The sequence below is a fragment of the Cebus imitator genome, unplaced genomic scaffold (assembly GCF_001604975.1).
Source record: "Cebus imitator isolate Cc_AM_T3 unplaced genomic scaffold, Cebus_imitator-1.0 Scaffold117, whole genome shotgun sequence".
Lineage (NCBI taxonomy): Eukaryota > Metazoa > Chordata > Mammalia > Primates > Cebidae > Cebus > Cebus imitator.
In genome coordinates, this window is record NW_016107432.1 from 9,182,255 (window position 1) to 9,204,271 (window position 22,017).

Genomic DNA, 22,017 nt, shown 5'->3' on the forward strand with positions numbered 1-22,017 from the left:
AAAAAAGAAATGCAGGTAGCTCAGAGACAGGCTTTCCACATGACTTTCAGACAGTGATGGAGTGTTACTTACCTTTGTACTGAACGGGACAAGGTACTGCGAGCTGCTGTAACACTTCGGACTTGCGGCTTAGCACAATGGAAGCTTATTTCTCATGCATGTATGGTCCAGCTTCAGGAAGGGAAGCTGCCTCACCAGTCACTGGGGAGACAGGCGGACAGGCTCTGCCATCTTCAGCTCAGGCTTCCAGGTTGCTCTGGGTGTTGGTGTCAGCATCTATTGGTAGGAAGGGGAGGGGAGAAGGTGGAGGGTCCCTAGTAGGTTTTCTGGATCCTCTCTCTGGACTGCCTTCCCCGACCCCTGCTCCCTTCTGCCTGGCCAACCACTCCTAAGACTAAAGAACGTGCAGGATGCCGGATGCAGTGGCTGGTGCCTTGTAGTCCCCGTGCTTTGGGAGGCTGAGGTGGGAGGATCGCTTGAGCCCAGGGGTTTGGGATCAACCTGAGGAACATAGCGAGACCCCTGTCTCTACAAAAAATTATTAAAAAAACCAAACCAAACCAAACAAAAAACAAGCCAGGCATTTGAGTACAAGACTGCAGTCCCAGCTATTTGGGATGCAAAGATGAGAGGAGCACTTAAGCCCCAGAGTTTGAGTTATAATCATACCACTTCATTCCAGCCTGGGCAACATAGGGAGACCCCGTCTCTATTAGAAAGAAAGAAAAATAGGAAGGAAGAAAGGAAGGAAGGAAGGAAGGAGAAAGAAAAAGAAAGAAAAGAAAGAGAAAGTAAGAAAGAAAGCGAGAGAAAGAAAAGAGAAAGAAAAGAAGTGTGCAGATGTTGCCTCCTCCCGAACCCTTCAGCCTTCCTGCAGACCTGGGCTCCTCCCGGGCCCCTTCTTGCAGCCCAGCTCAAGGATGCTGTGCTGCTTACTCTGCCCTCACCCCCAAGCTCCTCGAAGTTGAGAGCTAAGTCTCACAGGTCATGCTTCCCAGCTTCCCAGTGACGGCTCCTTAGCTGTTTATTGCTGACATCGGCTCCACCTGAGCAGAGCCTTTCATAGCTAAAACCCCAGAGCCTAGAACAGAGACCAGCAAATAATTCATGTCAACGCATCAATATGTGTTGATCAAATGGATGAATGAATGACTTGGAACAATGTTGGAGGCAAGGGAAGGTCCCCAGGTTGACTCCCTGCCGGCCCAGGGCTCCCCGCCCCTCCTTTACTAGTCAGGACCCGCGATTGCAATTTGCTGAGCCCAGCGCAAAACAAAAATGTGGGCCCCCTTGTTCAAAGAAAGAATTTCAAAACAGCAAGAGTAGAGCCTTAAACCAAGAGGGAGAGAGTGTCTTCCTGGGCCAGCCCCGGGCTGCTGCGCGGGGGTGGGGTGGGGGCTCGCCCCAGGCTCGCTCCCAATCCCCAGAATCCCGGTCCTGCGGCTGGGATTCTGCGCCTCCAGTCCGCCACGCCAGACCGTAGGACGCTCTTCTGCAGAAACTTTCTAGACTTCCACTTAGCGGCACCCGAGCGGGGCGCTCGGGCGGACGCAGTCCCCTTCCGGGAGCGGGCGGGAGTAAGGCAGACCCCAGGGGCTTTGGAAGGGACTGGTGGAGACGCTTGGGTGCCGGTGGCTCCAGGCAGACCCCGCGGCGTCCCCCACTCCAGCCCCGCACGGGGCAGAACTGCTGCCGCTCCTTTGGAAGAGGGCGCGAGATGGTCTCTCGTCTTGGAAAGTGGCTTAGGTCTTCTTCCGCGTCTGGGCGTCTCGCAGCGGACACACAGGCACACCAGACAGACAAACAGAAAAACCCACAAAAGGCGGCCCCTCCCCCGATTCAGAGAGCCAGTGACGGGCGCTCCTCCACCCCTAACCAGATACGCCAGAACACAGACACAGAGTGACCCGCGCAGAGAGGACAACACAGACGTACGCAGGGACGAGGACAGACCGACGGACGCTTGGACACGGACCCAGGCAGGATCACCTGGGCCTCTGGGTTCCCCAACGGAGACCCACGGGGACTGCCCAGAGCAGCGCACGCCCCGGCAGAGCCCGGGGCGCCCCACTTGGCAGCAGCCACGCCCCCCGCGCACACCCCCTTGGTCTGGCTCCGGGAGACCCCTTCTCTTCTCCCTACCCCCGCAACCCTGGGAGGCACCTGTTGTCACCCAGCGTTTCCAGGGCGCCGGGACAGGGGCTGGGTCGGCGGGCGTCGGCGCAGGGGTGAGGGCTGCAGACCGCGGCGGGCGGGGGCCGGGGGCGCAGGCGGAGGTGCAAGAGAAAGCGCGAGGGTCTGGGCAGGGCTGGCCTGTGTCCCAGGGATCAGGAGTGGGGAGCTGTCCGCGTGGGTCCCGGAGTAGGCAGGGGGCTGCCCCGGGCGTCGCCCAGTGAGGGGCAGTGGGCAAGGGAGCGCGTAGAATCCCGGGTCAGCGGGGTGGGGCGCCGGGCAGGTGGACAGGGTGGTACCTTGACCGAGGGTGAAGGGGCAGAAGAGGGGTGGGCGGGCCTCGGGAGGTGTCAGGAGAGAGGGCAGGTTGGCAGGGGCTTGGGGTGGGAATCGGAGGGGCGTTGAAAAAGGAAAGGGGGTGCTGGTTGGCAGAGGCGTCCGGGCAAGGACAGGAGCCGGGAGCGCAGGCGGGGCCCGGCTGCGACCACCCCCGGGACCAGACTTGGCGCGGGTGTCTCGAAGATGCTCGAGGGCCTGGGGTCCCCCGCCTCGCCCCGGGCAGCTGCAAGCGCCTCGGTCGAGGGGTCGTCGGGGCCCGCGGCCTGCCCGCCGCCCTCGCCCTCGTCCCCGAGGTCCCTGGAGTCCCCAGCCCCCCGGCGGGGCGGTGTGCGCGCCAGCGTCCCGCAGAAGTTGGCGGAGGCGCTGAGCAGCCAGTACGGGCTGAACGTGTTTGTGGCGGGGCTGCTGCTGCTGCTGGCCTGGGCCGTGCACGCCGCGGGTGTGGGCAAGAGCGACCTGCTGTGCCTCCTGACGGCGCTCATGCTGCTGCAGCTGCTGTGGATGCTGTGGTACGTGGGCCGCAGCTCCGCGCACCGCCGCCTCTTCCGCCTCAAGGACACGCACGCGGGCGCCGGCTGGCTGCGCGGTGAGTCCGGGCGCCGGGCGATCGGGTCTCGGCCTCTTCGCTCGCTGGCCGCATCCTAAGGCGGCTGTGCGCCCTTCCCACTCTGCCGCCTTCCCTTCAGCCTTTTCTGCCTTGGTCTCTGTGCATCTTTCCTGGCTCTCTCCCTGCCCTTCCTTCTCTCCTCTTTTGAAGCCTGGGTAGCCACAGGAGCTTCCTCTCGGCCTCCAGACGTTTCCATCATTACAGCTACAGTTACACAAACCTCTCCAGTCTCCCTTGGCTTACAGCCGTGCAGTGGCCCTACTGACCCCGTAATGGAGGCCACGCTCTCTCTCCTGGCACTCAGGGCCTTCTAGCACGTGGCCTCCGAGGGCCCGTTTTCTTTGATCCCCTCCTTCGTTCTCATCCTGTGCTGCGGTCGTTCTCAAGGACTTTCCACTCCCGTCGCAAGATTTCCTGCTTCCTTGCCTCTGCACACTCGGTACGTTCTGTTCCCTCCTCCAGGAATATCTTTTCCACTCTCCCACCTGCCCCTCTGCTTTCCAAGACGGGGCTCAGGCCTCACCCCATTCTTCCCTTGAGGCTTCTCGGACCCCGTCTCCTCCTGGCTTTGCAGGTCTTTCCACACGCTCCCTGCCCACACTGGGCCCTATCGTCCTTGTCAACACGTCTGTACCCTCCACCCCACTGGGGAGCTCTGTGATTCGTGTCTCTCGGCCCTAGAACCACTTCAGGGCCTGGCACGGAGTAGGTGCGGAGAAAATGAGGGGGAATTAATGAGTGCGTGGCTGCAGGGTGGAGCAGGGAGGGCTAGAAGCTCCTGCTGGTGCTCACAGGCGTTGGCTGAAATTGTCAAGATAGGAACTCTCCCTTCCTGAAGGGGCTGCCACTCTTTTTTTATGTTTGTTTTTGTTTTTGAGACAGGGTGTTGCTCTGTCTCCCAGGCTGGAGTGCGGTGGTGCAAAGCTCACTACAGCCTCTACCTCCTGGGCTCAAGCAATCCTCCCACTTCAGCCTCCTGAATAGCTGGAACTACAGGCACACACGACCTTGCCCGCTAAGTTTTGTTATACTTTGTAGAGACAGGGTCTTTCTGTGCTGCCTCCTGGTCTTAAACTCCCGGCCTCAGGGGATCCTCTTGCCTTAGCCTCCCAAAGTGCTGGGATTACAGGCTTGAGCCACTGTGCCTGGCTGGGGCTGTCCGACTTGAATGAGAGACGGAGGTGGTGCAGGTGAAAGGGAGGAGGCAGTGCCAGCATGCTTTTGAAGAAAGCCTGTGTCTGAGTAACCTTCCCGCGAGAGGCCGACTGCATTTCACACCATGTGGTCCAGACACATCACACGTGGCCACCTGTGTTCTCATGTTAGACCTGCATTAAAACTCCGTTAGAGTGGGGCTTCTGTGTTCCTTGCATGCATGAGCTTGGGCGAGTTATTTGATTGATTGCCTCCCTTACCCTGAACCCTGGTTTCAGCATCTGTAGAGTGGGAATCCTGCACTGGATAGGATCCAGTGATTGACGAGGAGGGTGCCCAGCACACACTAGGCCTCCTTCCCACATTTCCTTCAAAGGTCCTGCCCAGATGCCACCTTCTTTCCAAATGCCTGGCAGCGATTGCTCCTCCCTTCCATGGGCCACCGTGGCCCTCCCTCTGTAAAGCACTTTTGGTCCTTGTCCATTTCTGCCTTGTATTATGCCTATTTGGATATGAATGGTATCATCCAGATGAGACTTTAGGCTTCTTAGGCTCAGGATCCAGTTCCTCTTGCTTTTGGGAAAATTTGACACCATTGCAGGTTGGCTGAAATTCCTGTTCTGAAAATGGTTGTTTTAGGGACGTTCATGGTTTGTGACTCTCTGTGAATGACAGTGAATCTGGCACTGTTTAAAACAAGGCACGGAGAGTTATTTTAGGATATTGACTTACAATATTAGGCTAAAGAAGATTGTACACACGAGCCTGTGTGCCTTCCTGAAGTCAGACCCCTTTTTTGTCCTTCACTTCTTTTTTCCTCCATCCTTCTTCCTCCCTTCTTCCTTCCCTCCTTTTCCTTTCCTTTCCTCCCCCCTCCTTCTCTATTCCCTCCCCTCCCTCCTCTCTTCCTCTTCCCTTTCCTTCTTTTTTCCTCATTGTCTTTCTTCCCCTCCTTCATCCTCCCTTCCTCTATCCTTCTCTCCACCAGCCCTCCTCCCTCTCTCTCTCCTTTTTCTCTTCTTTCCTCCTCTCTTCCTCCCCGCCACTTTTTTTTTTTTTTTTTGAGATGGAATCTCACTCTGTTGCCCAGGCTGGAGTGCAGTGGTTTGATCATGGCTCACTGCAACCTCCACTTCCTGGGTTCAAGTGATTCCCCTGCCTCAGCATCCTAGCTGGGACTACAAGTGCACACATCACCACACTCGGCTAATTTTTGTATTTTTAGTAGAGTTGGTGTTTCACCATGTTGACCAGGTTGGTCTCAAACGCCTGAGCTCAGGTAATCCGCCTTAGTCTCCCAAAGTGCTGTGATTACAGGCGTGAGCTTATTACAGGATAAGCACACACTGTGCCCAGCCTGGTGCATTTAGTATGCTCTTCTTCTTCCTTTTTTTTTTCTAGTCAGTCCGTGCTTATCCAAGGAATGCCCTTCTTTATATTGAAGTGCAGTTGACTTTTCAAAACCGTCGTCCTCTTCCCTGGAGCTTCTGTCATCATTCACTTATTCATCCGCCATCCATCCATCCATCCATCCACCCACCATCCATCCATCCATCCATCCACCATCCATCCATCCACCCACCATCCATCCATCCATCCATCCATCATCCATCCATCCATCCGTGTTTTTTTGTTCTTCCTCTCTCTCTGCCTCTTTCTAGGTTGACTGTGAGCCTGAGTCTATGGGTGAATGGTTGCACCATTTCCTAAGATTGGGAAGCCAGAGGGAAGAGCAGGGTGGGGACACAAAACCAATGACATGTTACATTTCTCTTGTGGACATGCTACATTTGAGGTGTCTTTTGGACAGTAGGCAGAGAGGGAATAAACAGGCACAGCAGAGAGAGCACATGATAGGTGTTCAGAAAATGGTGGCTGTTTAGACATTCCGTGAGTTGCCCCATAATAGTGTAATTCAAGTGAGGTGTGGATGTCATGGAAATGGTGTTGGCCCTGGAAGGCTTGGCTTGAGGTATCAGCTTTATCACCTTCACCTTTCTGAGTCCCGGTTTCCTCATCGGTAAGTTAAGAATCCCAGCCACCTCTCTGGGAGGAGCTGGGGGATGTTGCAAGAAGCAGTTTGCAAAGCCCTGGACATTCCTGTGGGTTCATTAAAGAAACAAGAGGCAAATTTTGAATGTCAGGAGGCCCCGATGCCACAGGGAAACACCTTCAGCCCCAACAAGGACTGGGGTTTCCTCTGGAATTCTAGCTGGAAAGACAGGTTTGACCCAGGAACTCAGTCTGCCCTGGTGCTGGTGACAATCTTAGATCAATAGGCAGAGGGCAAGTCCCTCAGGAAAGGGAGGAGTGATCCCCAAGGCCCATTCTGGGCCACCATGAGGGTCTTGCTTAATTGCATGCATTTTCTTATACATTTGTTTTCTTGGATGAGATTTCTGGTCCAATGGAAAATATAGACATAGTGTCATGATTTCAACACAAATAAGAGAATGTGGCTGCCAAAAAGTCATATGCAGGCTTGACTTTCATTGGAAAGGAAGTCATACTGTATGTGGAGGGTCTCATCCTCTGTGAGCATTTCATAGGGCCCTGGAAAGAGTGGCAGGAGGAGGAGCAAAAGGAAGGTCAGTCCAGAAGAGAGAAGGATGCGGAGGTCACAGGGTAGAAAGTGCTGCTGCCTTGCACCTCTCAGCTCCAGGTCATTTTCTGTCTTTCAGCAAATAAGAGTCATTTCCTCTGAGAAACCTCTCCCAATAGTTTCAGACCACAGGCAGCTCCCAGGATGTATGGTCTCATAATACTCTGTTCATTTTCTTTCTAGCACTATCAAGCAGGAGATTGTATTATTCAGTGACTGTTGTGCTAGCCAGACTGAGCTCCTAAAGATAGAGACCCTGTCTGAATGTGCTTACTATTGTATCCCAAGCTCCCAGCACAGTGCCTGACATGTTAGCAAATACTAGTTGGTATCTGCCGAATAATTGAATGGATGAATGAGTGGATGGATGGATAACTAGATGGGTGGATGAGTAAGTGAATGATGATAGAAGCTCCAGGGAAGAGGATGATGGTTCTGGGAAGTCAACTGTACTTCAATATAAAGAAGCGCATTCTAAATTAAGTAACAGGCTGGGCATGGTGGCTCACATCTGTAATCCCAGCACTTTGGGAGGCCGAGGTGGTCGGATCACTTGAGGTCAGGAGTTTGAGACCAGCCTGGCCAACATGGTGAAACCCCATTTCTACTAAAAATACAGAAATTAGCCGGATGTGGTGGCAGGTGCTTGTAATCCCAGCTACTTGGGAGGCTGAGGCAGGAGAATTGCTGGAACCCAGGAGGCAGAGGTTGCTAGTGAGCCAAGATCATGCTACTGCATTCCAGCCTGGGCAACAGAGTGAGACTCCATTTCAATAAAATAAAATAAAATAAAACAAAATAAAATGAATAAATAGGTTAAATATCAGCTGGTGATGGAAGGGTGCGCTTAGAGAGACATTGAGCCTCCCAGCCCTGGGCTTGTCCAGGTAGAGGTCAGATGGCTGCCGGTCAGGATGCATTGGAAGCATTCTTGCATGAGATAGAAAGTAGACTAACTCTGTGGGACCTTCCACCTCTAAGAGAGGGGTTTAAGATTCTAGAATCCTAGGAGGGATTTGGATACCTAAAGAAGAGGAGGGGGGCCCCTCTGCCATCACTAGATGGGTACCCTAGGTAGTCTTTAGATTATTCTCAAGTATTGTGGTTGGTAAACTTTCTAACTGGTTCTAATGCATCAAGTTTTTCTTGGTGATTGAGGGATAATAATAACATCCCACTTACATAACTTTCTAGGTAAGGGGCACTGTTCTAGGTGACTTCCATGTAATGACTCATTTAATCTCCTCAGCACCCCTACAAGAGAGCCATTATTCCTACTGTTACATTTTACAGATGGGGAAACTGAGACATAGGTAAGTTAAGTAATTGCCCAAGGTCATCAACTAATAAGTGGTAGGAAATGGGCACCTGGCCTCTGCCACTTGATGTTCTACTGTCTTTAGAGCATGACTTTTGTCAACGTTCCATGGACATCCAACATTGTATGCTCTGTTTTGAGGTGTGCAAGATTTTATATACATAGAAAAGCAAGTTCATTGCTTGTGTGATTCAATTCGTCTATGTCTTTACTTATATTTTGTCTTCTTAATCTGTCTAGCTCTGAAATTTTCAATTCTGTTTTTTATTACCAGCAGGGAGGTTAAATATATAAAGCAGGGAGGCTGAGAAAGGAGAATCGCTTGAATCCGGAAGGCTGAGGTCTCAGTGAACAGAGATTGCTCCATTGCACTCCAGCCTGGGCGACAAGAGTGAAACTTTGTCTCAAAAAAATTTGCGTATATTTTATATTTATGTATATATGTATACTTATACATATATATATAAAGCAAAAGCTGTTTTATTTGGGAACACATGTGACTGTTGTATCTTTCTCATACAGTCTGTCTTTTATCATGTGTCGTGATAAAGGAGGAAGAACTCTTTATCCTACTTATTACATTAACTTTAAATCCCGTATGGTCTGATATTAATATTGCCACTCCGACTTTCTTTTTGTTTGCATTGCCTGGTTCCTCTTTATCCACTCCTTTATTTTAAACCTTTATTATTTTGTTAAAAGTCTGATTTGTGTAAAGATCATGTAGCTAGGTTTCGTGTTTAATTCAATCTCCCTATTCTTGCTTACTACTTAGTGGGAGGGTTTAGATCTTTCTAACTTATAGTAATGACTTACATAGTTGACGTTTTTGTTTCCATTTTTCTTCAGGATGTTTATGATATATTTTACATTCTAATTCCTTCCTTTTTCTTTTTCAAATGTTTGCCTCTTTTGAGCATTTGAAAACTTTATTGTGATTTTTTTATTCCATTAATGGCCATTATTTCTTCCCTCAGCCTCATAATCAGATGCATATTACTTCATTCTTTATTTTTTTGAGATGGAGTTTCCCTCTGTCACCCAGGCTGGAGTGCAGTGGCGCAATCTCGGCTCACTGCAACCTCCACCTCCCGAGTTCAAGCGATTCCCCTGCCTCAGCCTCCCAAGTAGCTGGGATTACAGGTGTCTGACACCACACCTGGCTACTTTTTGTATTTTTAGTAGAGACAGGTTTCACTGTGTTGGCCAGGCTGGTCTTGAACTTCTGACCTCGGGTGGTCTGCCTGCCTCGGCCTCCCGAATGCTGGGATTATCGGTTTGAGCCACTGTGCCTGGCCGAACTTAAAGGTTTTGTAGAGATGGTTTAATATTTAATAAAATTTTGCCTCAATATATCTATTCCGTATGAGAAGTCTTTACAGGGCATGTAAATCACACATCTCAGGCAGTTTATCCATTTGGATTTAAGTTCTTTTCTTTTTTTTTCTCCTATTAATCTAATGATCTGTCTCCTTGACTATCTGTCTCTCCACCCATTATACCTCCACCTCCACCAGTCTTCCACAAAGTTGATTGGTCACTCTAACTTGCTCTCCTCTTCATCTTCCCCTCTTCTGGGGACTCTTCCAGTTTACAAGTTGTTTGTTTAAAGTCCTTTGTCAGACGAGTTATGTGGATGACAGTTTTCTCTCACCCTCTGTTCTCTGTTCAACAGTCACCTCCTTTCCTAAGGGTGCCTTCACCCTGTCTCCTTCCCTGCTTTTCTTTTCTTCATTCATTTAGCACTTCCTCACATTTTTTTTTTGAGGCAAAGTCTTGCTCTGACTTTTTTTTTTTTTTTTTTTTTTTTTTTTTGAGGCAAAGTCTTGCTCTGTCACCCAGGCTGAAGTGCAATGGAGTGATGTCCGCTCACTGCAACCTCCACCTCCCAGGTTCAAGTGATTCTCCTGCCTCAGCCTCCCAAGTAGCTGGAACTACAGGCATGTGCCACCACACCAACTAATTTTTGTATTTTCAGTAGAAACAGGGTTTCCCCGTGTTGCTCAGGTTGGTCTCAAACTCCCGACCTCAGGTGATCCACCCACCTTGGCCTCCCAAAGTGCTGGGTTTACAGGTGTGAGCCACCTCGCCTGGCCACAATTTGTGTTTTAACAAGCCCTCTAGGCGATTCTGATGCTGTAGACCATCCTCATTTTCTGTGTGGGAATCCTGAGGCTGGGGGCAGGAAGTGACTTGCAGGGACTCATGTATTCTGCAAGTTTCCAGGTCTCTACAGTTGCAGGTCTGTGCTCTTGCCACTCAGCCAGGCTGCCTCGCCTCATCTTACTATGTTTTTTTGTAGTTAAAACCAACCACATATCAGTCAAAACATTTCAAAGCACTGCGATTGAGTCTCCACTCTTACAAAGTTTCTAATTTCATTGGGGTGTTTCCAGGATTAAAAAACAATGTGAGTTAGAATTGTTTCTATAAGGCTTTGAGCAGTGGAAAAGTGCCAGGAGATTGCATTGCTTTTCAGGGGAGGCTTCTCAGGCTGGGGCTGTAACGTTATAGCCCAGCGTTAGGGCTCATGCCCCCCCTCCGCTCAGTGCCTTAATGCACAACACACATGATCCTGTTTCCTCCTGTTGGTGGGAGAAATGTGTAAATGGAGGTCAACGCTGGCCCGGGAGAGAGATGAGGAACTCTGACATTGATCAAGCGCCCATGAGCACTGCCTTTTTCTCACTAATGACTTCATTTGTCACCAAGTGTCCTAGGAGGGATTTGGGCGCCTAACAAAGAGGAGGGGGGCCCTCTGCCATCACTACATGCATTTCATGTATTCCTTTCTAGTCTTTTTAATATGCATTTTTTATTAGTTTGTTTTTATATTTTGGGCAAAACAATGCTCACTATATTATCAAAGATTGCTTCCTTTCTTCAGCACACCTAGCACAGGCCCTTCCTCAGCTACTGCTATAGAGCCTCTACCCATCTTTTTTTTTTTTTTTTTAAATAAACTTTTGGTTGGGCTCAGTGGCTCATCCTTGTAATCCCAGCACTTTGGGAGGCTGAGGCAGGTGGACCACTTGAAATCAGGAGTTCAGGACCAGCCTGGCCAAAGGAGCAAAAACCCATCTCTACTAAAAATACAAAAAATTAGCTGGGCATGGTGGTGCACACCTGTAATCCCAGGTACTTGGGAGGTTGAGGCACAAGAATCACTTGAACCTGGGAGGCGGAGGTTTCAGTGAGCCAGGATGGTCCACTGCACTTTAGCCTGGGCGACAGAGTGAGACCCTGTCTCAAACAAATAAATAAACTTTTTATTTTAGAAAAGCTTTAGATTTATGGAAAAGTTGCACAGATAGTTCAGAGAATTCCTATATACCTGTATGACTTGCACACTGCACACTTATTCTTTAGAGAGCAGGATTTTAGGATTAGAGAATTGAGATTTTTGAGCAGAACAGTGACATTCTTAGATTGCTCCTTTTTGAAAAAGCTTCTAGAAGCCTATTGTTGATTGGACCAGTCTTTGTTGATTGTATATCATTTGTCAGACTCTGGGATATGGGGTGGGTACAGTGATGAACAGGACACAGCACCTGACTTCTAGATTTACCTTCACAGCCCAACAGTAGAATTGATTTATTCATTTAGAAGTAATTTTTATTTTATTTTTTGGTAGAGATGGGGTTACTTAGGCTCATCTCAAGCTCTTGGCCTCAAGTGAACCTCCTGCCTTGGACTCTCAAAGTGCTGGGATTACAGGCATGAGCCACCATGCCTGGCCTTGAATTTACTTTATTAATGTATTTTTAATTTTTAATCATAAAACATGCATTTATATATATAAAATCTACCAACTTACCAGTTTTTAAGTGTACAGCTCAGTAGTGTTAAGTGCATATACACTGTTGTGCAATCAATCTCCAGAACTTTTTCATCTTCTAAAACTGAAACTCTGTCCCCATTAAACACCGACTCCTCATTCTTCCCTCCCTCTAGCACCTGGCAACCACCATTCTACTTCTGTCTCTATGAATTGGCTTACATTCGATACCTCATATAATGAAATCCTACAGTATTGTCCTTTGTGATTGAGTTTATTTTGCTTAGCATAATGTCCCCATGGCTCCTCCATACTGTATCATGTGTCAGAATTTCCTTCCTTTTTAAGCTGAACAATATTTTGTTGTATGTCTATACCTCGCTGTGTTTATCCAGCCTTCTGTTGATGGATGCTGGGTTGCCTCCACATTTTGAATACTGAAAATAATGCTGCTATGAACAGGAGAATACAGATATCCCCTCAGGTCTCTGCTTCTAATTCTTACGGGCATATACTCAGAAGTGAAAATACCGGATCATGCCATAATAGTATTTTGAATTTTTTAAAGGCCCTCCATACTGTTTTCAATTGTAGCTGCACCATTATACATTCCCACCAACAGAGCAGTATTTCGCTATATCCTCACCAATGCTTGTTATTTTCTATTCTTTTTCTTTTTATAGTAGCCATCCTAATAGGTGTGAGGTGGTATTTTTTAGTTTCGATTTGCATCTCTTTAATAATTAGTGATGGTGAACATCTTTTCATGTACTTGCTGGCCATTTTAATGTCTTCTTTGGAGATATGTTTATTAAAGTCCTTTGCCAATTTTTAAATTGGCTTTTGTTGATTGATTGATTGATTGACTGATTTTTGGAGATGAAGTTTTGCTCTTGTTGCCCAGGCTGGAGTGCAATGGCATGATCTCGGCTCACTGCAACTTCCGCCTCCCAGGTTCAAGTGATTCTCCTGAGTAGCTGGGATAACAGACATGTGCCACCATGCCTGGCTAATTTTTGTATTGTTAGTAGAGGCAGGTTTCACCTGCCAGGCTGGTCTTGAACTCCTGATCTCAAGTGATCCACCTGTCTCAGCCTCCCAAAGTGCTGGGATTTCAGGTGTGAGCCACCGCACCTGGCTCGTTATTGTTGATATATAAGAATCCGCTTTACATTCTCTCATAGCAGCATTATTTTCAGTATCCAAAAGGTGGTGGCAACCCAGCATCCATCAACGGATGGATAAACACAGTGAGGTATAGACATACAACGAAATATTATTCAGTTTAAAAAGGAACGAAATTCTGGGCCAGGCGCGGTGGCTCAAGCCTGTAATCCCAGCACTTTGGGAGGCCGAGGCGGGTGGATCACGAGGTCAAGAGATCGAGACCATCCTGGTCAACACGGTGAAACCCCGTCTCTACTAAAAAAAATACAAAAAATTATCTGGGCATGGTGATGCGTGCCTGTAATCCCAGCTACTCAGGAGGCTGAGGCAGGAGAATTGCCTGAACCCAGGAGGCGGAGGTTGCGGTGAGCCAAGATCGCGCCATTGCACTCCAGCCTGGGTAACGTGAGTCAAACTCCATCTCAAACAAAACAAAACAAAATAAAAAGGAACGAAATTCTGAAACATTATACAGTATGGATGAGCCGTGAGGACATTATGCTAAGTAAAAGAAACTCCATCACAAAAAGACAATATTGTAGGATTTCATTATATGAGGTATCAAATGTAAGCAAACCTGTGTGTTGTGGATATTAATGAATTATTAGATATATAATTTGCCAACGTTTTCTCCAGTTCTGTGGGCTATCTTTCCATTTCATTGGTAGTGTACTGTGATGGGCAAAATTTTTTCATTTTCATGTAGTTCAGTTTATTTATTTTAATTTTCGTTGCTTGCATTTTTGATGTCACAGCCAAGAAATTATTGCCAAAGCCAATGTCATAAAGCTTTCCCCCATGTTTTCTTTTACAAGGTTTATACTTTTAGCTTTTATATTTAGATCTTTGATCTGTTTTGAGTTCATTTTTGTATATGGTGTAAGGGGAGGGTCCAACTTCATTCATTTGAATGTGGATATCCAGTTTTCCCAGCACATTTGTTCTTAAGACTGCTCTTTTCCCATTGAATGGTCTCAGCACCCTTATGGAAAATCATTTGACCATGTACATAAGGGTTTAATACATAATATAATTTATTTTGAAATGACATCCAGGCATAGTAATGCAATGTGTGTGTTTCTGCTCCTCCCTTCATCCCACATTCAGGTAGTATCACATTGTTTGCAGTCATTACCATCATCCTGGGATGCCTTAAAATTGGATACTTCATTGGATTTTCAGAATGTTTACCCGCCACTGAAGGAGTTTTCCCTGTCACCCATGCAGTGCATACTTTGTTGCAGGTAAACCACTGATGCTTATTTATTTGTCTCGTACCTGTGAAGTATATCCCAGGGTGTGTCAAGACTTGTAACATCAAGGCGTGTGGCACTGGAGCCAGCGTGAGCAGCTGCAGACTGCTCAGCGAGTCCCAGGGTGACCTGGAGATTATCTCTGAGGCTTAGTCCTTCAGCTGCCTCCACTGCAAAATGAAACTGTGTCCCCTTGACCATTTTTGCAGGGATCCTATGAGGCAGAACTTCTGATGATGAGGAGTCAGGATATTCTGCCAAGCCAGAGTCTATCCTAAAGGCTTGAGAGAATTTTATTTTCTGGGCATATGACAACTTTATTGAGAGCATTCACGTGCCATATAATTCACCCACCCAACATGTGCATTTCAATGGTTTAGTCTCTTCATAGAGTTACACAACCATTGCCAAAATCAATTTTACTTTTAAAAAGTTTTAATATTTTTCCTACGTGGAAACGATGTGCCATTGCAGTGCGTCCTCTGGCTCATGGAAGCACTTTTGTTTTCTCACTTGGGGATTAAAATCTTTTAGAAATGTATGCAGATTTTTTTTTTCCCAAAGGACTGGTAAACTTGGTGTGGCTCAGAAGTAAGGATTTGAGTAATATAATTTAAATACATAGCTTAGGGTCAGAAAAATCTCATGGTTGAAAAGAATATTAGATGGGCCTTCAGTGTAGTGTTCGCCCTTGGCAGAAATCCCTGGTAATGTTATCAGAGTCAGGATCTGAACTGTTGAATTGTTAGCCTCATTTTTTTCCTTTTTTCTTGTATCTGTTTAAGGTATACAACAGGATGCTTTGATATTCCTAGCCATAGTGAGTGATTACTACAGTCAAGCATATTTATGTCTGTCACCTCACATAGGTGCCTTTCTTTTTTTTTTTTTGGGTGTGGGAAGAGCACCTATATTTCCAGTATATAATACAATATTACTGACCATAGTCCTCACATTGTGCATTACATCTCTAGAATCATTCATCTTACGTATTTGCAACTTTGTACCCTTTGACCAAATCTTCTAATTTTTTTCCTCCAACCACCATTCTACTCTTTATGTTATTTTGTTTTTATTTATTAATTTAATTTAATTTTGCAGTCAGAGTCTTGCTCTGTTGCCCAGAGTGGAGTGCAGTGGTGCAATCACAGATCACTTCAGCCTTGAATTGAGGCAAGTCATTCTCCTGCCTCAGTCTCCCTAGTAGCTAGGACTACAGGCCCATGTCACCATGCCCAGCTTCTACTTTGTTTTTATGCATTCGATTAAAAACGTTTTCCTGAATACCACAGGTAAGTGAGATCATACAGTAATTTTCTTTCTGTGTCTGCCTTATTTCACTGAGCACCGCATCTTCCGGATTTGCCCATGGCAGGCTCTGCCCTCATTTTTTTCTTAGGAAGAAGTTGGAGCTCAGAGTAGACAAGTGACTTGCTCAAAGTCACCGCGGAGACTCAGTGATTATTTTCTTCCTGACAAGTCACCCTGGAAGACCATGAGCTTGTTTTAGTGATACTGCCATTGCTGAAAATATTTTTGGATTCCCAGTTTGAGAATGTTTTTTGTGAAGTTTTCTATCTCTAGGAAACTAGTGATGCCATTTTAAAAACTTCATCTTTTATCCAAAGTGACCTTGAGTCTGTAGACTCAGTTGACTTACCAGACAGCACTGGATGACCTTAGAGTGTTTTTCTAGATCAAAGACATTCTCAAATAGTGAAGCTAACAAACAGAGCGTGCCCAGTGAGCCTGAAAACAGTTTAGCTCAGTGGTGGCATGCTGGAATCGTTGGGGAGCTTGCTGAGGGACTAATTTGGAGGGGCTGCCTTGTACCTGAAAGCTCTTATGGACTGAATTGTATCCCCTGTAAAATTCACATGCTGAAACTTAATTCTCAGTACCTGAGCATGTGACTGTATTTGGAGATAGGGTCAGTTAGAAGAAATTGAGGTTAAATAAGATCATTAGGGCTGCCCAAATTCAATATGCCTGGTGTCTTTATTTTTTATTTTTTTTGAGATGGAGTTTTGCTCTTGTTGCCCAGGTTACAGTGCAATGGCACGATCTTGGCTCACTGCAACCTCGCCTACCGGGTTAAAGCGATTCTCCTGCCTCAGTCTCCCAAGTAGTTGGGATTATAGACACCTGCCACCATACCCAGCTAATTTTTGTGTTTCTAGTAGAGGCAGGGTTTCACCACGTTGGCCAGGCCAATCTTGAACTCCTGACCTCAGGTGATCCACCCGCCTCAGCCTCCCAAAGTGTTGGGATTACAGGCATGAAGCACCATGCCTGGCCCTGGTGTCTTTATAAGGGGAGGAGAGAAGGACACAGCACACACACAGAGGGACAGCCATGACACTGGAGGAAAATGACCGTCTACAGGCCAAAGAGAATGGCCTCAGAAGGAACCAACTCTGCCAACACCTGGATCTTGGATTTCTAGCCCCAGGACCCTGAGAAGAGAAATTCCTGTTATTGAGGCTGATGGTCGGTGGTCCTTTGTTATGGCAGCCCAAGCTGATCAAAGTTAACGGGCTGCTCATTCCAGGGACGTCAAATCCCATGAAGACAGAGCCTTATAGTGATAAAGTGATAATGTGGAAATCTTATCTTTTTTTTTTTTGAGATGGAGCTTCACTCTTGTTGCCCAGGTTGGAGTGCAGTTTACTGCAGCCTCCACCTCCCAGGTTCAAGCGATTCTCCTGCCTCAGCCTCCCGAGCAGCTGGGATTACAGGCATGCACCATCATGCCCAGCTAATTTTTGTAGTTTTAGTAGAGACACGGTTTTGCCATGTTGGCCAGGCTGGTCTCGACCTTCCTACCTCAGGTGATCTGCCCACCTTGGCCTCCCAAAATGCTGGGATTACAGGCATGAGCCACTGCACCCCGCTGAATGTCGAAAGCTTTAATGAGCCAAAAGAACTGCATTTGTTCATTCATTCATTTTTCATGCAGTTCATCTTTAAGTATTGGGTGAACCTTGTTCTCAGTATGGGAAATACAAGGGTACAAAGCCATGGTCTGTGGCACACTCCACTGGGGTGTCAGGTAGGGGACAGTACCCAGAACAGTGACAACACTGGGCTCAGTGCTTTGACCAGAGTGTCCCAGAGCAATGAGGGGACACAAAGGAGCGCATTTCAGCAGCTTGGGTTGTGATTCGGTTTCTGCCAGGGAAGGTCCCAAAACTGTCTGTGAAAGAGTGAGGAGCACAGGGTAGTAGGTCAGAGGCCACTGGAGGAGGGTGTCTTTGGGACGTGCAGTCTTCCCTCACAGCGGGGTAGGGGGAGATGTGTGGGCACAGGCTGGATCCGCAGTTTGGTGCAGGGCTTATAAGATTGCACTCTGGTCAGATTGCATGACTCTGGCTCTGACTACAGCTGTGTGGCCTTAGGCAAATTACTTAACCTCTTTGGACCTCATGGGTCTTACTTGCAAAATGGGGACAATCACAGTACGTACTTCATGCACGCGTTGTAAGGATTAAAGGCACAGGTGCATGAACAGCACTTTGCACAGGGCTAGGTGTGCAGCAAATTCTTGGTCAAGGCTGACCACCACCTAAAGGCTTGGGCTTCACCTTGAGGGCAATGGGGAGCCACTGAAGGCTTTAGGGAGTGGAATGACCTGGACAGATGTGAATTTTAAAAATATCCCCCTTACTTCGTGGGTTGGAGATCCTAGCTTTCTAATTTAAGGCATTTTATTGGCCTGGCAAGTCAATGAATTAATCATTCTATACCTGTTGAACACTTACCATGTGCTTTTGCTACATCAGATGTCTGGAGAATGGGAATATATATATGCATATATATATATATATATATACATATATATATATATACATATATATATATATATACACACACACATATATATGTATATGTATATGTGAAACAAGTATGTGGTATTCTAAAAAACAGAGCATTTATTTATTTTAAAATTGTGGCAAATACTGTAAAACCTGTAGCTACCAGAATGAAATCACTTTTGTCAGACCCAGGCAAAACAAGGCTGGGAAGGCACCAAGGAGAGGGGACTCCTGCCTACATGTCTGAGATAAAAACTCTTTCCAAGGACTTCCTTAAAACCCTCGTGCATTTCCTGCTTTGATGAGGCTAGATATTACTAGACATTCTTCAGGACTGCAGTAATGCAGGTAAGATGCTCTTGGAAGAACACCTGCCCAGCCCTGGCATCTCCACCAATGAGCTGATGACAACTCTGGCTTTAAGCCTGTAGAACCAATTAATTCTGTTTCTAAGCAGCTTATGCAAATCTCTCTTTGCTAATAACAGCTCCTCCTTACCCTTCCCTCACTGAATGCACTGGTGGCTTGCCATTCCATGCATTCTGGATTATTCTGGATTGTAATTCCTATTTCTATTTCCAAGTAAATCTAACATATTTAGAGATAATTTTCTCTAGTGCCTTTTTTTTTTTAGATTGACAATACACCTAACATTTCCCATCTTAGTCATTGTAGTATATGGTTCAGTAGTGTTAAGTATATTCACATTGTTGTACAATCAATCTGCAGACCTTTTTCATCTTGCAAAACTGAAACTCTGAACTCACTAAATAACTCTCTAGTTCCCCTCCCCTGGTTTCTGGCAACCTCTATTCTACTTTCTGTCTTTTTGAGTTTGAATATTCTAGATACCTCATACAAATGGAATCATACGGTATTTGTCTTCTTGTGTCTGGCTTATTTCTCATAGCATAATGTCCTCAAGGGTCATCTATATTGCAGCGTGTGTCAGAATTTTCTTCCTTTTTAAGGTTGAGTAAAATTCCATTGTATGTCTATACCACTGTGAAAGAAAAATAAATCTTGGGATCCCCAAATCACTAAGCCAAAAAGAAAAGCCAAGCTGGGAACTGCATCAGGCAAACCTGCCTTCCATTTTATTCCTAAATAAGATAGCTACAAAGATCTTAAAAAGCTGCATACCTCTCTCACAATTTGCCCACTAGGAAATTCCTTGTGGGCTCCAAGATCTTTTCCCTAAAACAGTTGTGTTCAATTTCACCCTCACAAAGTAAATGGATAGCTTATCTTCACAGGCACAGGACAAAGGACAGAACTCAAAGCCATCCCTCTGCTCACCTGAGACAAATACATACCTGATGGCTTCCTGTGCCCTGTGTTTATTTTATCTTATGTAGAAATGCAGGTTCACTGAGCTAGATGGATGCATAGTGAAAGACTGATCTCACATGTGAAAGACTGATCAAAAACTCAAAAAAATGCAACCATTTGCCTCTTATCTACCCACACCTTTATAAAAAAATTTCTTCCTTGTTTCCCAACACTTGCTCTTTCTCTTTAAAGCATTAAGCCCTCAAAATAATCTCTAAAGAAAGGCACAGACCAGTCTTCTAGGTGCATGTCCTTAATCTTGGCAAAATAAACTTCCAAATAGATTGATACCTGTGTCAGGTACTTTTTGGTTTATAACACATTTTGATCATCCACTCATCTGTCTGTGGACACTTGGGTTGCTTCTACCTCTTGGCTATTGTGAATAATGCTGCTATGAACATGGGCGGACAAATATCTTTGTGAGAACTTGCTTTCACTTCTTTTGGACATATATATATATATATATATATATATATATATATATACTCAGAAGTGGTATTGCTGGACCATATGATAATTCTAAAAATAAAAAAAATGCCAAAAAGCATTTATTTAAAAAATAAAATGTAACATTACTGAAAGAAGTGGAAAAGATAATAAAAATGTATCTGTAAGCAAATCAACTGAAACCAGCATTTGTTATTGCTTTTATGTATTTCCTCCATTACTTGTACTTAAAGTGTACATTCTTGTCAAAGTTAATGGACGTAGAATTTTCCATTACAATTTTTTCACTATAAAAAGGTTTTAATGTTGGTAGGTAGTTTTTATAAAAAGCATCAATTAAATGTCTGTCTAATTTTAAATCATCGATAATTGCTAATTTACTTAACTGTTTCCCTGTTATTGGGTTGAACGCTTTAACGAGGAGTCACTGCTATTTTTATTATTGGATGTTTCCAGACAATTAGTGCCTTGAATGTATTTTCCTGAGTAAGACAGTAAATCTTAGGTAAAAGAATGTGAAAGAGGTGATATGTGTATTTTATTTTGTACTGTCTGATTTTATTTTTATAACTCTTAATTAGAAAACAAAGATTAAATGAGACAAAGTTACAAAATGCCTAGCAGTGTTTGGCATGCAGTAGGTGCTCAATATGTGTTTATCTCTAAAATGAAGCCCAAAACATTTTAGAAGCCCAAATAATGCCTGACAACGTCAGTGAATTTACTGAAGACGTACATGCTTCTTTAGGAGCTAGTCTAAGTAATTGACATAGATCATTTCATTTAATTGCTCACAATACCCTCTAGGATAGGTTCTTATCATTCCCATTTCAAAGATGGGAAAACAGATTCAGCAAGGTTCCTTGACTTGCCCAAGGCCATGGGCTATTCAGTGAGGAAGTCAGGATTTTCACAGGTCTGATACTATATAGCATCTATGACTTCAATCCCTTCCCTTCATTGCTGCTAGTGACTACATAACCAGGGGACTACATAGCACATGTAACAGAGTGAAATAATATACCAGCCCAAATCAATTTCATTATTCATTTCAAGCCCTCAACATTTCTTTTCTGGCCACCGACACAGAGTAACTGTACAGTGAATATTTCTTGGATGAAAACTAATATGTGATATAAACCAGTTATAGAATTCATGACGGCGGGCTACTACTTCCACACCCTGTCCCACAGCAGACATCCTCAATCAATCACCCCATCTCACAGAAGACATCCTTAATCAATTGCAGCACCATTTCTTCCTGAACCAAGAGGCCTCAATTTACTTTTCTGCATAGTACTCCTGGATCACTGTCCCCACTGGGGAGTGGCACTGCCACCTAAGATGGAGTAGGAGGTCACTGATGTCCCAGCGTTTTCCCATGCTTTTTCTTTGAGTTTTATAGTTTCTCAAGTTTGCAAGTGTAATGATGAGTGTCTCACCTATTTTTCTTCTTTCTTTATTTCTATCTAGGTATATTTTCTTTGGGGGCATGCAAAGGATATTATCCAGTCTTTCAAAACACTGGAAAGGTAAAAATTGTGGGTAATTGCTTTATATGTTGAATTTGGCATTCATTTAGAATTATCAAAACTCATCACTGCCATCTTGCTTTGGTTATAAAAACAGACCAACTCTCCACTTGGTCCTGAAAGCTAAGCCCTCACTTGTGGCCGAGAGAAGAGGGCCTCTGTTGTTGGCTCCTCCCTGGGACAAGTCCAGAGGTAGCATGGTGGTGGGGGGGGCTTGAATTTTGAATTTGAATCTNCACAAAAACTTGACTCAGCTTTGGATTCTCACAGATGTTCCATGTGTTTTTGTTCTGCTGCGTACTAGTCTCATGACTATGGGTAATTCACTTAGGCCTTATGGCCCTCAGTTTCCTCATCTATAAAATAGAGATGAAGGAAAGAAAATGTAATTTGATTTTTTAACCCTGATAAATTCTCAGTTGAGATGCTGGCCTGAAAACGAAGGTCAGATTAACAAGCGAAAAACCAGCAGGAGTTTACTGACACTTGCACTGTGC

General features: G+C 45.7%; 2 protein-coding genes across 2 annotated transcripts in view; both read left to right on the forward strand.

Annotated features, from left to right (window-relative positions):
• The window catches only part of TMEM128 (transmembrane protein 128), a 28,178-nt gene extending 23,999 nt beyond the window's left edge, over positions 1 to 4,179 (forward strand). Inside the window, exon 5 of the mRNA XM_017539164.2 lies at positions 4,157 to 4,179. The gene's annotated coding sequence lies outside the window, so the exon portion shown is untranslated. The remainder of the gene's footprint in view (positions 1 to 4,156) is intronic.
• Positions 2,637 to 22,017, forward strand: part of OTOP1 (otopetrin 1) — a 37,511-nt gene continuing 18,130 nt past the window's right edge. Inside the window, exons 1-3 of the mRNA XM_017539166.2 lie at positions 2,637 to 3,097; positions 14,246 to 14,382; positions 21,462 to 21,520. Of these exons, the coding sequence (XP_017394655.1) occupies positions 2,695 to 3,097; positions 14,246 to 14,382; positions 21,462 to 21,520 (599 nt within the window). The 5' untranslated portion in view covers positions 2,637 to 2,694. The remainder of the gene's footprint in view (positions 3,098 to 14,245; positions 14,383 to 21,461; positions 21,521 to 22,017) is intronic.